The following is a 12,634-nucleotide window of genomic DNA, read 5'->3' on the forward strand; positions in this document are numbered from 1 at the left end:
GAACCATGCCTTAGGTTCTGCTATGGCAGAAAGAGGGCTTCATTTTGACCCTGAATCACCAGGAAAGGTCACATCCTCTTCAGCATTCTCTTTCAAAGATAGCTGTTTAGCTAATCCATTTTAGAATGGTGAGAATCTGGGGAGACCCTCTCCCCAAAAACCTATTACCCTCTCCTCTCATGCCCACATAGCATTTGCATACAGTTTCAGGGAGTTGGCAGACTCTAGGTAAGAATCACTACTTTTAAGAGTTGTTTGGATAAAATCATTAAAAAGCAGGGGGGAAAACCTGTTTTTGCATTGGAAGAACTGTTCTACATTCATCTAGAAAATTAATCTAAGTGGAGCAGCTCATTCCACAACTATGCTGGTTGGATGATGAGTATGTCGGGGGAGATGGGGGTGCAGCTGCAAGATCCATGGTGACACAGCTGAAGTTCGGGAACCTCATTCTGCATGGAGAGGCCCTTGTGGGCCTGGTCATGCACCTCCCTCCTGAGAGAGGTGGCAAGGGGTAGCAGTCCTGGCTTTCATATAGCTACTTTTAACTATATTAAGAGCCACTGCACTTCTGGGTTTCTCTTTCCTCATATACAGTATCCAGGACCAAACCGTGGTTTTTAGGTAGTTTTATGTGAAGCTCCAGAATTCCAGAAAGGAGCTTTAGGGGCCTCTGTGGAGTGCATGAGGGAACCGTGGTTGGAGACGTTTGGGTACCCACCCACCCTTTACCTGGAGCAGCTTTGCTCTCATCTGCTTACTGTGGTGGTGTGCCGTGGGAGATTGTCATTCAAAATTAATATTCAACTGCTTAACAAAGTTTGACGAGCACTAGACTAGATTATCTTTATTTTAACCTCTCCTCTGCTCCTGGTAGTGTCCAGGGATACCAAAAAGCCAAAAGCACTAGGGCTTGGCCTCATAACCTTGGGGAGTCCTTGAAGCTGAATTCCTGCCGTGTTAGTCAGGCAGGGAGGAAGGGGAGCTTGCAGCAGTGCAGGAGGTAGGTCAAAGGTCACAGGGCAAAAGCCAGAGGCTGACACCATAGTCTCACTTGGTAGTCTTCAGATGTCTTTGATGACACACCCCATCAGTAAACACAAATAGATACATGATTTAAGCATGCATCTCCCAAATATATATACATTTGTTATTATTTATACGTATTTATTTTACTGTGCTAATGTTATGTACATCATAAACAAAATAGATTTTTAAAAGATGAGAATAATTAAAAATGAAAGAAGCCCCGCCCAGTGAATCATCTTGCATACCCACCGAGGTGTCAGCACAGCGTTGTGGAGAGGACTGGGGTAGTGGGGGGCACCTGAAGGAGGTTGCTGGAGGCGAGGATGGAAGGACGGGAAGGAAGGGTGGTTCTTAGACGGCTGTCTGCACCACCTCCTGCTCTTTGCCGTGTCCATGTGCTACGAGGACGACTGTTTACTCAGCAGTTCTCTGTAAATTGACTCACTTGTTTTTTTCCTAAATTTAGCCTCATCCTAAGCAGTAATGTCCACAAAAGGACAGGTTTTTTGTGCAGTTAGAATTTTCTTCTAATGCACATTAAAATAAATACAAAACTATGCAAACAAAACATTTGTCCACCTACCACTTAAAAATCATGTGTCAGTCCCCACCTGTGTGATGGGGGACAGCCCTGTTGGAGACTCTGGTCTGTGGCCTCTGAATCCAGACCACAGTGGGAGGGAAGGGTCTGGTGAGAGCGAGCCCCCGAGGTCCGGGCCCATGTGGACATGTTGCGGGGTACACTCCTCCATGCCAGAGGACAGTTGCAAGCAGTCATGCCTAACAGTCCCAGAAGGGCGGTGAGGGTGCGACACCTCCAGGTGAGAGCACTGTATACGCCCTGATCCCAGATGGGTTGGGCTGTGGATCACCGTGCTGCACGTTGCAGCTGCCATGCATCATTGCTGGCACTATCTGCTGCCCAAACCTCCTGCAGTGGGCTAGACCAGGCATCCATCCGTCCATTCCAGAGATATTTATTGAGCATGTCCCATGTGCCAGGCTCTGGCCCAGACACTGGTGTTCCAGTGGAGAACAAGACAGAGAAGGCAGCTGCTCTTTTGAAGGCCACACTCTAGTAGGGGAAGGCAGGCAGGACACAAACAAACCAATAAGTAGAAAATGTAAGATCCAGGTAGTTACAAATGCTGTAAAGTAAAATCAAGATCGGGGGGAGGGGACAGATCTATACAGAAGAATTCCAAACGGTTTATGTAGCTGCTCCCTCCTCAAGGAGATAGAACTTAACTCCCCACTCCTTAAGTGTGGGCTGCACTTAATGACTTGCTTCCAAAGATTATGGAATGAAAGGAGGAAAAGTCACTTTCCGATGGAGAAACCTGACCAACATCTGCTTGGCCGAGTGATGCAGGTTAACATCCGCGGTTGTAAGTCATGTAGATAGCCTGTCCCCTTGCTGTGATGTGATGAGAAGGGCACTTCCCCTCTGTGCTCTTCCTCCCAGAACCCTATAACCTCAATCTAATTATCAGGAAAACAGCAGACAAACCCAGACTGAGGGACATTCTACAAAATACCTGACCCGTTCTCCTCAAACTGTGAGGTCATCAGAAGCCAGGAAAGTCTGAGAAACTGTCACAGCCCAGAGGAGCCTAGGGAGACATGGTGACTAGATGAGACATGGTATCCTAGATGGGATCCCAGAACAGAACCAGGATATTAGGGGAACACTAAGGAAATCTGAATGAGCTATGGAGTTCAGTTAATAAAACAGGTGGAGAGAGTATCTGGGAAGACATCTCTAAGGAGGTGACGTTTGAGCTGAGCCTTGAATGATGTGATTGAGTCATGCCTGGGTAGGGAAGACCTGGACTGAGAGCGCTCTAGGCAGAAGGAACAAATGTATGAAGATCCTGGGACAGAAACAGGCTTTGGGCCGATCAAAGAAGAGTGAGAAGGAAGCTGAGCACAGCTGGAGCGGCGTGGGGCGGAGAGCGCCAGGGGTGAGGCCAGCGGTGGAGGGAGGCCAGGCCGTGGAGGGCCTCGACACCATGGAAGGCGTTGGATTTCATCCTGAGTGTGGTGGGAAGGCTGGGGAGTTTTGAACAGAAGGATGATGTGAGCTAATTCCCACTTAAAATCACTTTAGTCTGTGTGGAGGCCAAACTACGGGGAGCGAGAAAGGAAGCAGAGGCCAACAGGGAGGCCCCTGCACGAGTCCTGGGGAGCATGACGGCAGAGGCCGTCAGAGCCCCAGGTATGCGTCTGTCCTTCCGGAAGCAGAAATACATGTTCACATTTCATCATCGTTTTTTCCTTCATTATGTCTCCTGAAGATGGGGGAAATTACCTGAACTGTGGATTCCAAGAACTAAGTATTTGGAGGTCCATACCCATGCATCAGAGAACTCTGTAACACCTTATAGCACAACAACCATCCATCTCTGATGTTTCTTTTATTTGTTCATACCTTGTTCTGAAAGATAAAAATATACATCATGCTTAAGTTGGTTGCTACAAGTTGCCCTTATTTAATTGGGAAAAATAAAACGAGGTCCCTAACCTCTCTCTGCTTTCTGGAAGTTGCAAGTGGAAAGAGAAAGCAAAAGGCTTCGGTCATGGCAAAGCCTTTTCTAAAGTGTAAACAGTTTCAGAATATTTTCAGTGAATTTGGTTGTTTTATTATCTACGTATTCTACACTTCCTCAACACCTTTGGGAAGGAAGTGTGGTATCAGTAAAATAAAATAAATATCTTTTTAAAAAAATCTTGAGGGGCTGGCCTGGTGGCGCAAGCAGTTAAGTGCACGCACTCACGCTTCACTGCGGCGGCCCAGGGTTCGCCAGTTCGGATCCTGGGTGCGCACCGACGCACTGCTTGTCAAGCCATGCTGTGGCGGCATCCCATATAAAGTAGAGCAAGATGGGCATGGATGTTAGCTCAGGGCCAATCTTCCTCAGCAAACAGAGGAGGATTGGCATCAGGTGTTAGCTCAGGTCTGATCTTCCTCACGAAAAAAAAAAAATCTTGAAATAAAATAAATGACTGCAATTTGTGCCTTCTTGTCAAAATCAGGGCCATTGGGCCGACCCAGTGGCATAGTAGTTAAGTTCGCATGCTTCAGCGAACTTCTGCTTCAGCGGCCTGGGGTTCGCAGGTTTGGATCACAGGCGCAGACCTACGCACCGCTCGTCAAGCCATGCTGTGGCGGCGTCCCACCTATAAAGTGGAGGAAGATTGGCATGGATATTAGCCCAGGGACAGTCTTCCTCACCAAAAAAAAAAAAAATCAGGGCCGCGTTTCCTGGCATTGCTCAGATGAGAGGAAAGAGAGGTTCTGGCCTCCGTCCTATCTCTCCCTCAGCGTGTTCCCAGGACAGTGTGCTCCTGTCACCACTGTTGAACGTTTGCTTGATGTGTTAGGGGCAGTTTACTCAGGCTTTGTCTTGAACATGAGTATGTCTGTAAATCCAGGTCTGTGAAGCTGTCTGGGCTCATCCCAGTCTTTGTATTTGTTTCCAGAGATCGAGATGGTGATCATGGAGCGCAGCAAGCTCCCAGAGTTGGCAGCCAGCACTTCTGTGCAGGAGCAGAACACCACGGACGAGGAGAAGAGCGCCGCCGCCACCGGCTTGGAGAGCGTGCAGTGGAACAGGTAGCCGCCTGGGGGGCCCTGCCTACTGCGCTGGTGCTGGGGCTGTGGGTGGGGCTGCCCACCAGCCAGTCCATCAGTCTGGGGATTGCTGCTCAGTCTCTGAGATGAAGAGATGGGCTCAGCCAGCAGGGTGGGTACCTTGGCTGAGGTGCCACTAAGGATAACCCAGGGCCTTTTCCCGCCACCCTGATGGCTTCTGCCTCTCAGCCAAGCTGTCCTGCCTTTCCCTGCTTCTCCAGCCCATGGCCACCAGGGACATGGCTCTTCTTGAGAGGCCAGGGGTACAGAGCTGGCACTCAACACTGTAGTTCTCACCCCTTGGAAAGAGAATGACTGAGACATGGTGCCACCACCCTCAAGCACTTTGGTGCTAGGTCCCATCCTAAAGGGTGTGGGCTGCCTTGTGGCCTTGTACTAACCACTCCTGGCAATGCTCTGCCGCTCCCAGGAAGGATCCCCTTGGGAGCAGCGTTTGGCTCTCCCTGTCTCATTCATTTGCTGCCACGAACACCACTGTCCATAGGGCCTGCCCTCGTGACTCAGCCAGCATGATTCAAAGCTGCTGTCCACTTTTGACTTTTTGCCCGATGGTTTATTTCAGTGATGGGCTGCCGAAGCTACATCCTCTTAAACCTTGGAAATGCCACATTTCCTGGAACCTTGCTGTAGCACCACCCCTTCCAGAATCCGATTGGGTGGTGGAAGGCTGCTCCCAAAGTGTGCAGTGAACTGTTAGGAGGGCTTCTTCATTTCAGCATTATTTCCTTATCAAGTGGCCCCCTGCACAGCTCCCTGTGATAACTTCCTAATCCTACCTTTGTGTTAATAAGTGCACAACAACGTGGTTTCTCTGTCAGCCTGCAAGGCATTCGCTTCCTGAACCCTCAGGGTGGAGGTGGCTGAAATACACGCACACTCCATCCCATTTATTAATCCAACTTAAAGTGAAAAGTTGAAGCATGCTAATTTTTTCCTCCACATCTTGTTTATATCTTTGCTTGGCAAATGTTTCAATTATCTAACAGACAGGATTAATTTTTATCAGATGTACAAGGGAGCCACTATTAGTTGTGGTTGAATAACAAACATGGGAGTGTGGTGTTGGCTATAAGTTGTAACTTACGAAGACCTTTTTGATTGTGCTTGACAGCAAAAAAAGTAACTCTTGAAGCTCTGAAAATGAAGGAAATTGTTCTAAACACAGACAGGGAGGGTAAAACAACCTTTAGGTGCTGGCACGGCGTTAGTTAGAATATGAATAATTGGGAAAACTACGAAAAAACTCATCAAAATGATGAGCTGTGGGGGGTGCTTAAGCACATGGAGATGCATCTGCTTCATGGAATATTATCTGCTGCTTTTGAGTGAAGACTGTCATGATGTATTCAGTTTTTTAGGATCTGATAAATGGAGACAGAGCACATATTTTGCATAGTATGGTAATGCTGTAGCTTTGCTACAGGAAAAAAAATACCCATGTATTTTCAAATAAAAAGGTGAGCAGATCAGAATGTTATGTTTGAATGTTGGGGTTGACGCTTCTTTTTTTTTCCCTGAGTTTTAGTGAAGAGAGGGGTTCTCTTAGATTTGATTGAATTGTTTCTTAATTTTTGGTGACTAACTGGTATCTTCTACCCTGTGGCTTATAATGGAAGCTGATCCTGGTGCCTTGAGTTGGGCCACATGCAGGCTTGTGGCCCTGGGAACTGTGGGCCGGAAATCTGCTGTGCTCTGAGGCCGAATGCCAAGGAGAGTCTGGCCCAGGAAGAGAATTGCCTTCTCCTTTGCAAAGATATTGAGTTGTTGGTTGTCAGAAACACCACCACAAACTTCTGTCCTCCCAGTTCTGGTACTGAGCAGGGAGGAGGGCGCTGATGGTAAGGGAAGGGAGCAGTTTGTTCTCCTTGACATGAATTGAATGGGGTCTTGACATTGGTCCACTTGTCCAAAGAAACAGCATAGCACAAAACAGAACTGTTCTTATATTCTCTCTACTATGGGCTGTATCTGTGTTCATGGTTAAATGTGGGCCTAAGAGACTAAAATTCAAAACATTCATTCTTTTCTTAAAAAAAAACTTAAAAAAATTATAAAAGTACTAGACATTCAGAAAATGTAAAAAACCTTGAAAAGTATAAAGAAGGAAAAAAAAAGGTCTCTATGATGCCAGCATTCAGAGGCAGCTGTTACTAACATTTTGGTTATTTCCTGCCAGTCATCTTTCGATGCCAATTTAGTGGGAATTCTGCCGCCCCCCCATAATTTATACTGTACCATGTCTATTATTTCTTCTTCTTTATTTCTAATATCAAATCCTGAAGATCTTTTTCACCTTATTGTACGCTTAGTAAACAGAATGCTAATGGCTTCATAATACTTCATCTCATAAAAGATGGTACATCCACCCGGCCCTCTGCTACTGGGGGAGGTTTGTTATTTGTATTATTCCCACATGAAAATATAATCCAAATTCCAAGCAGCTGGTTTACAAGAAAACGTTTTCTACTTTATCTTGCTCTTAAGTTTGGACATGTTATCCCTGGGGGCTTACAAAAACCCAATCCTCACATGGCAAAACTATTCACACACCTGAAAGGTGATGTCCGATCTGGTCCCGAGAGCATATGGGGCTCAGGAGAAACAGAGCCCAAATGTAAACGTCCCCTTTAAGTTTCTTCCTTTAATTTCTGTGTGTCACATGTTTATTTGACATGTTATGACAACTACGTTTTCACTGCTTTCTCTTTTGCATTTTTCAATTTAATATTTTGAATTGATGGTACATTTATGGACTTCAAAATTCAAAAAATTATAAAAGCTTATGCAGTCAATAGTCTCCCTGTTTCTCTGCTGCACCATTTCAGTCCCCCTAGACAACTGATGTTGACAGTAGCTGTGTGTCCTTCCAGGGGTTAGGTGTGCTCTTGATCACTCGTCGAGGTGCTCTGCTCTCTTGGCTTCAGCCTGGCATCCAGAGGGGCTGCTGCAGATGGTCAAGAGATCCGAGTCTTCTGCCTCCGGGCCAGATCTGTGCATATTCTGTTATCCTTGTGTGCAAGAGTCTTTCCAGTCCAGGCTCCTCACCTGGAAGGGCAGCGTTTGGGGTGTGCGGTTTGTGATATTTGCAGCCGCTCTGTAGGTCTCACCCACCAAGTATCAGAGGTGGGAGACCTCATATCGATTCTTGCCAGTGAGGGCAAGTCGGTCCAAGACTTTCCTGGGCCAGGACCTGCCAAAGTGAGATCCTGGAGAAGTGCCCTTGGAATACTCAAAATAGAAATCAGCAGCTCCCACGTGCTACACTTTCCACTATGTGCCTGGCCCTCTGTTAAATGCCCTTCACTTCTTTCACTTGAGTCCTCATAATAACCCTGTTAAGGGTTTAATCCTCATCTGACAGGTGAGGAGATGGAGAGGTTTTAGGTAACTTACCAAGGGTTTGCTCCTAAGAAGAGGCAGAATCAGAATTTGAACCCAGGCAGTTGGCTCTAGGCCCATACTGCGAAGTTGTTTGGACTTGGTGGTGCCCTGTCTAGAAATGTTAGTCTGTCACGCTGCCCTGTTTTCATTCTCCTGTCACTCTTTGAAGTGACGATGTGGTCTGTCTGGTCTCTGTCTCTGCCCATTGGCATGGGAGTGCCACAAGAGCAGGGACTTTGTGTCATTTATCCCCAATGTCTGGGACGGCTCGTGAACGATTGTTGAATGATTAAGTGGTCTTCAAGGTAGCAGCTTCCCACGGGCAGAGCCTGTCTCACAGTTGTCTTTGTGTCCTCAATGCCTGGTGCTGGACTAGGCACACGGTGCACTTGCTACATGCTGGTGGCAGAGCTGTGAGAGCAGAGGCCACTGGAACCCCAAATGCAGGTGGGAAAAGAGAGGTGTTCACCCTTGTGCACCTTGAGGCTCATGCATGCCCCTCCTCTTTTCCAGACCCTTCCTGGATATGGTATACCACGCCCTGGACAGCCCGGATGATGATTACCACGCTCTCTTCGTGCTCTGCCTGCTCTATGCCATGTCTCATAACAAAGGTAAGCCTGCTCGCCTCGCCCGCCTTCCTGGCATCTCTCCCCCCTGCTCTGTGGAAGGAACGAGGAAAGCTGTTTTCCTTGAGGAGTTTCCTTTCTGGTTTTGGCAGACTCTCACGAAACTTCTCTTCAGCTTTGTTAGAATTTCTCAGGTGCTTTTCTACAGGCTAAAGCCACAGGAATTGGTTACTCAGGCAGTATGGGGGGAAAAAGGTTCAAGTGTTGACTAACCTAGTGTGACTGTCTTCACACTGTGGTTTCCTTCCAACCCCCTGCTTTACAACTGACTTAGCAGCCGACCTCTTTCCTAACATCAGAACTGAAATCAGTCGAATTGTAATCTTGGTTTTGCTATTTATAATAGTGATGTTCTTGCTCTGGGTTCAGAACCAAAATAGACTCTGGGTGGATTGTGTGGAAGCGTAGGTTTCCTTTCTGAAGAGAGGTGTGGTTCTCTGGCTTCCCCTGTTGAGGCTGAGTGGTCAGCATCGGACTCCTGTGAAGCTGACAGATGCGATGAGGATTCATTCACTCACTTCCTCCCTGGGAGCAGCCGCTGGTGTGTGCCCCACCTGGCTGGACATGGGCAGGGTCTGAAACCTCCACCTCAGAGTCTCTTGGAAGAAGATACCAAGAATATTCCTCTGGCCCCTGCCGAGAGCTGGGCTTGGCCTAGATGAGACTTTGCATCAAAGTGACATTTTAGTAGGTTTTTCATAAGCTTATTGGTGGAGGTGGGTTTTACTAAGACAGCCTATGGCTAGAGACATTTAAAAAGCACTCAACAAAGTTTTTATTTATTCTTAAATCATGAATCGTGATCGATAAGTTGACCAGTGGCAAAAGATTATATAGTGAAAAAGTCTGCCTTCCCATCTTTATCCTCCAACTCTTCTTCAAAGGCAGTTCATGCTGCCAGTTTCTTGTGTGTCTTTTTAAAGACATCCATGCAATCCCAAGTATGAGTATGTATGGTTTTATTTCTACAACTGCCCCCCCAACCATAAATGGAGGTACTCCTTGTTGTCTGTTCTATACCTTGTTTTTCTTGTGTCTTCATGTGTCAACACATCATTTCACATCCCTGTAGAATTGCCTTGTTCTTTTTAATCATATGTCTGTGCCATCGTTTATTCTGCTATCCCCTTATTGAATGACACTGAGACTATTTCCAGGCTTTTCCTACTGTAGACAGGACTGACCATGATGGCTCTTCTCACGTATAAGTCATCATGCTCACATGCGAGTCTGTGGATCCAGCCTGAGACTTCTCAAAGAAGCACAGCCAGCTCCGAATCCTGCTGACGTTTCCCTCCACAGTCTCGTTCACTCCCAGGGCTTCTGCGATCCCTTCTAGCTCCTGGCTAGGTGCCTGGCACGCAGGAGCCCTCAGTTACTGGGAGTAAACAGGATGCCACGAGACTGACTGACTCCCACCCATGGATCGCCCACGACTCCCTGGCCCCCGCCTTCTGTGCCCTCCTCATTCCGGCTCTGCAGTCTGAACTCCGGCCGGTTGGATGCTGGAGTCTCCTACCTAGGAGTTTCAGCAACACCTTGAAACAGTCTGTCTACACTACACTCACCCCCATAAATATACCCTGACCTCGTCACACTTCCTGCCATTTCTGGTTCAGTTGAAATTGCCAACCAAGGTTGAAACTGCCATGGCCTTTAGCCCCTTTCTTCCTCTGATCCCAGCATTTAGTCATCAAGTTTGTCAGTTCTCCCTCTTCAGCCTATCTGATCTGCAGAATTTACCTGAGTCCAACTCAGTTCCTGGCTCTCAGCTGGGTGCTGGGGGCAAGAACTGAAGGCATGAGAGCAAGAGAGATCTGGGCACATGTGTGTCATCACAGCCTCCCGAAGGGGCCAGACATTCAGCCATTTTATAACCCATCCTCCATAGCACTACCAGCTCATCCTCTGTCAGACTATGTGGACCATATCCTCCCCTGTTCAGAAACCTCTGGTGCCGCCTTCTTTCTCTTAAACTCCACCCTCCTGTGCCTGTCATTCTGAGTGTCCAGATTGCACCCGCCATTCCAGCTTGATCTGATTCCCCTGACCTCCCTTCACAGACGCTGGGCTCTGGCCCAGGGGCTCAGATTCTTCTGTAGTGATAGAACTCTTTCATAGAGATAAACTTGTGGTTGCTGTCGTGGTACTGAACTCTTTAAAGTTCTTTTGGTTGCAAGCAACAGAAACCACCTCTCATTAACTTAACTAAAAGGGAAAGTCTAGAGGAAGGCCCCTGGGGCAGCTCGCAGGATCCAGGAAGTTGCTGAAAGCCAAGGGCAGGGCAGAAACCGACCAGCTCTGGGGACTTCCCTCAAGGTAGATTGTGATTTGGCCCCAGCAGATCCCAGGCTGGGAGTCTGTCTCCATTTAAGTTTCAAATTCTTGGGCAAGAGATCTGATTGCTTCAGTTGGTGGTGTGTCTAACTCTGGAACAGTCGGTTATGGCTGGGAGGTCAGGGTCACATAGCAGGGACTTGGCCCCAGGGCTCTCAGCCCTGGGTCTAGGACTGTTCCCGAAGAAAGGAGCTTCTTTGGAAACCTAGCAGCCACCCCAGTTGGTGCCAACATGCCTACCTCTTCCTGGCTGGTCTGCCATTCATTTATGTTTTTTCCTGCCCTTTTCTCTACCCCACCGTCACCACCCATTGAAATTCAGCTTGCCTGTCAAGGGTCCACTCAGAAGTCATCTTCTCCAGGAAGTTTTCTTTGATCTCTTCAGGTCACAGTCCCTCTGGGTTAGTACCATCTCATGTGGAAGGCACACTTTATACATTGCTAGATTTGATTTGCTACAATTTTGTTAAGGGTTTTTGCATCTGTGTTCGTGAGTGATGTTAATCTGTGGTCTTCTCTGTAATTCTCTTGTTTTATTAGCTGTCAGAGTTATGCTCATCTTATGGATTGAATTGGGAAGTGTTCCCTCCTCCTGAATTTTCTGGAGAGGTTTTTGTAGAACTGGTGTTATTTCTTCCTCAACTGTTTGGTAGAATTCACCAGTGAAGCCATCTGGGCCTAAGAGTTTTCTTTGAGGGAAGGTTTTTAACCACTCAGTTTTTTCAGTAGATATAGGGCTATTGAAGCTTGTCTGTTTTTTCTTGAGTGAGCTTTGGTAGCTTGTGTTTTTCAAAGAATTTGTCATTTCATCTAAACTGTTGAATTTATTGGCATAAACTTGTTTGTTATATTCCTCTATCATCCCTTTTAATGTCTGTAGGATCTGCAGTGATGTTCCTTTCTAATTTGTGTGATAGTTCAGGTCTTCATTTTTTTTTTTTCCTGAACAGTTTAGCTGGAGATTTATCAATTTTATATTAATCTTATTGATACTCTCAAAGAACTTTCTTTTGGTTTCATTGATTTTTCTGTATTTTTTTTGTTTTATTTTTCATTAATTTCTGTTCTGATCTTTATTTCTGCAGCTACTTACTTCAGATTTAATTTACTCTTCTTTTTGTAGTTTCTTAAGATAGTTCAGATCATTGATTTTTTAAGCTAATCAATTTATTTTATTTTACTTTTTAAGTTAACATACAGTAAAATTAACTCTGTGTATAGATCTATGAGTTTTAGCACATGTATGGATTTGTGTGAACACCACTGTAATCAGGATACATTACAGTTCCATCAACCAAAACATTCCCGCACGCTATTCTTTTCAGTCATACCTTCCCCATACCAGTCATTGATTTTTAAACTTTTCTTCTTTTATATAATAAGAATTTAATGTTGTAAATTTTCCTCTAAGCACTGCTTTGGCTACATGCAATAAATTTTGATATGCGTGCTTTTATTTTTATTTAGTTTAAAATATTTTATAGGGCCGGCTCCGTGGCTTAGCGGTTAAGTGCGTGCACTCTGATGCTGGCGGCCCGGGTTCGGATCCCGGGCACGCCCCGAGGCACCACTTCTCCGTCCAACGCGAGGCCGAGTCCCACGT

The 12,634-nt window shown here is 46.4% G+C and overlaps 1 protein-coding gene across 7 annotated transcripts in view; it reads left to right on the top strand.

Annotated features, from left to right (window-relative positions):
• Nucleotides 1–12,634, top strand: part of CLEC16A (C-type lectin domain containing 16A) — a 209,613-nt gene that overhangs the window by 62,983 nt on the left and 133,996 nt on the right. For all 7 annotated transcript variants that reach the window (XM_004438071.3, XM_087416956.1, XM_014793439.2 and 4 more), the window contains exons 11-12: nt 4,513–4,645; nt 8,579–8,679. In XM_004438071.3, the coding sequence (XP_004438128.1) occupies nt 4,513–4,645; nt 8,579–8,679 (234 nt within the window). The remainder of the gene's footprint in view (nt 1–4,512; nt 4,646–8,578; nt 8,680–12,634) is intronic.

This window comes from Ceratotherium simum, chromosome 26, assembly GCF_057802395.1.
Source record: "Ceratotherium simum simum isolate JZ-2026a chromosome 26, ASM5780239v1, whole genome shotgun sequence".
NCBI classification, from domain to species: Eukaryota; Metazoa; Chordata; class Mammalia; order Perissodactyla; family Rhinocerotidae; genus Ceratotherium; species Ceratotherium simum.